We start from the raw sequence: 2,500 nt of genomic DNA on the forward strand, positions 1-2,500 counted from the left end.
AGCAGCAGCAGCAGGAGTAGCAGTATATAATAAAGAAGAAACAGGGTAAGTAGATAAATTACTGCATGCATATATTAGTCAATAAACAGCAACAAGTGTCTCCTTTATTAATAAAAAAGGAGACACTTACCCCTCCCTCCCTCTATATATAAAAAGGAGACACTCTCCTCCCCCTGTCTATCAATAAGAAGGAGACAGACAGTCTCCTCCTTCCCTCTATATAGAAAAAGGAGACACTTACCCCTCCCTCCCTGTATATATAAAAAGGAGACACTTACCCCTCCCTCTGTGTATAAATAAAAAGGAGACAGTCTCCTCCCCTGTATGTATATATAAGGAGACAGTCTCCTCCACTGTATGTATATATAAGAAGAAGACAGTCTCCTCCCCTGTATGTATATATAAGAAGGAGACAGTCTCCTCCCCTGTATGTATATATAAGAAGGAGACAGTAGATAAAAAGGAGACAGTCCCCCCTTTGTGTATAAATAAATAAAAAGGAGACAGTCTCTGTCTCTATTAAGAAGGAGACAGTGTCTCCTTTTTTATTATTTTTTTTTCTTTATGGTGTCTCCTCCTCTGTCTCCTTATATTCATAATAAACCCTTTCTTATTATCTATATTTAATTCTCTCCTTTGTCTCTGCTCCTTCTCTAAACCCTAAACCCTTAAACCCTAAACCCTAAACCCTTAAACCCTAAACCCTCTCTCCCCCTTCTGTCTCCTTTTCTTGTCTCCTTAAATATAATAAATAATAAAATACAACTCTTTATAAACCCCCATAGTACCCTGCAAATTTAGGGGGGCCCCTAGGGGGCCCCTCAAATGTCTAGGGGGCCCCTTGGGGCCCCCCATTAAACATTGGAGGCCCCTAGAGACACTCCAGTGGGCCCTTGAGGGGAATATTCATAAGTAAACCCCTGGGGGCCCTGCCCGTCTTGGGGGGCCCCATAAACCCTAGGGGCCCCTGGGGGCCCCTCATACAATTGAGGAAGAGGCTGGGAGGCCCCCTGGGGGGCCCCATTGGAAGGGACCTGGGGAAGGCCCTGGGGGCCCCCATGGGGGGCCCCCCTATTCTTGGGTTCGATGACAGGGAGCTCATAGACTAATGGGGGGCCCCTTGGAGGCCCCCTGTGTATTCTCTTCTCTGAAGCAAAAACACAAACCCTAAACCCTAAACCCTAAACCCTAAAAAGGCAGGAACAGAGGGGGGAGGGGCATTGTTGTACTCAATAAGCATAGGGACCCCTAGGGGCCCCCAGGGGCCCTCAACGTGTGTTTAGTGTATATGACTCACCATAACTGTCTCCTCGCTGTTGTGCATGCATTGAGTACCCATTTGTGTCACTATCCTGTAGAGAGTCTTCTACAGGGGGCCCCCCTTGGATAGGGGCCCCTACAAGGGGCCCCCCAAGCTGAGGATTGCCTATTGTATTGGGTACTGGAGACATAAAGGGGACAGTTTGTCTATCAGGGCCTGCTGCACTGTCTCCTCCCTCCATCTCTATAGAACGTAACACCTGCAGCAGCAGCAGCAGCAGCAACAGCAGCAGCAGCAGCAGCAGCAGCAGCAGCAGCAAGAGGGTCTCCAATTAAGACTGGAGAGCTGGTTGAGGGTTTAGGGTTTACATATATTAGGGTTTAGGGTTTAGTAAGAAGAGGAGAAATAAAAGAGAGGAGAATATATAAAAAGAGACAAAAAAAGAGAGGAAATAAGGAGGAGAGTATGAATAATAGAATAAATAGAAGAAAGGAGACAAAAAAAGGGGAGAAAAAAAGAGACAAAAAGTACCTACATGCTGTATAATTGTATACTTAGCATAGCCAAAGAATTTTCGCCAAAATATTTCCTCAGATATCTTCGATGGTACTAATCGATAGCGAACATCTTGTAAGGATTTATTTACGGACAATAAGGAGGAGGCCCTATAAATAAATAAATAAATAAATAAATAAATATAAATAAATAAATAAATAAATATTATTAATTTATTAATTAATTATTTTATTGGCATTAATTAGATGGCACTAATCGATAGCCAACGTCTTGTAACGATTTATTTACGGACAATAAGGAGGAGGCCCCATATAAATAAATAAATAAATAAATAAATAAATATAATTAATTAATTAATTAATTAATTAATTAATTATAATTAATTAATTAATTATAATTAATTAATTAATTGGTATTAATTAGATGGCAGCAAACGATAACAAACGTCTTGGAGAAATTATTTACAGATAATAAGGAGACCCTATTAATAAATAATTATATTTAATTAATTAATTAATTAATTAATTAATTAATTAATTAATTAAATGAATCAAATTAATAAAATATATAATATGCAGCAGGAGCAGCAACAACAGCAGCAGCAACAGCAGCAGCAGCAGCAGCAGCAGCAGCAGCAGCAGCAAGGAGAGGAGTAAATAAGTAACTAACCAATCAAAGAAGATAGAGTCATCATTAAGAGGGAATTGTTGTTTAGATAATTCA

At 40.2% G+C, this 2,500-nt stretch overlaps 1 protein-coding gene across 1 annotated transcript; it reads right to left on the reverse strand.

Moving 5' to 3' along the window:
* Nucleotides 1–854: 854 nt before the first annotated feature.
* Nucleotides 855–1,502, reverse strand: EMWEY_00024560 (WGS project CABT00000000 data, contig 2.4, related; the record flags this gene model as incomplete). The annotated part of the gene is made up of 2 exons (XM_013478025.1): nucleotides 855–1,147; nucleotides 1,298–1,502. 2 exons carry the CDS (start codon nucleotides 1,500–1,502, stop codon nucleotides 855–857), a joined length of 498 nt encoding a protein of 165 aa, XP_013333479.1.
* Nucleotides 1,503–2,500: the final 998 nt, after the last annotated feature.

The sequence above is a fragment of the Eimeria maxima genome, genomic scaffold, assembly GCF_000499605.1.
Source record: "Eimeria maxima Weybridge genomic scaffold, Emw_scaff254, whole genome shotgun sequence".
NCBI lineage: Eukaryota > Apicomplexa > Conoidasida > Eucoccidiorida > Eimeriidae > Eimeria > Eimeria maxima.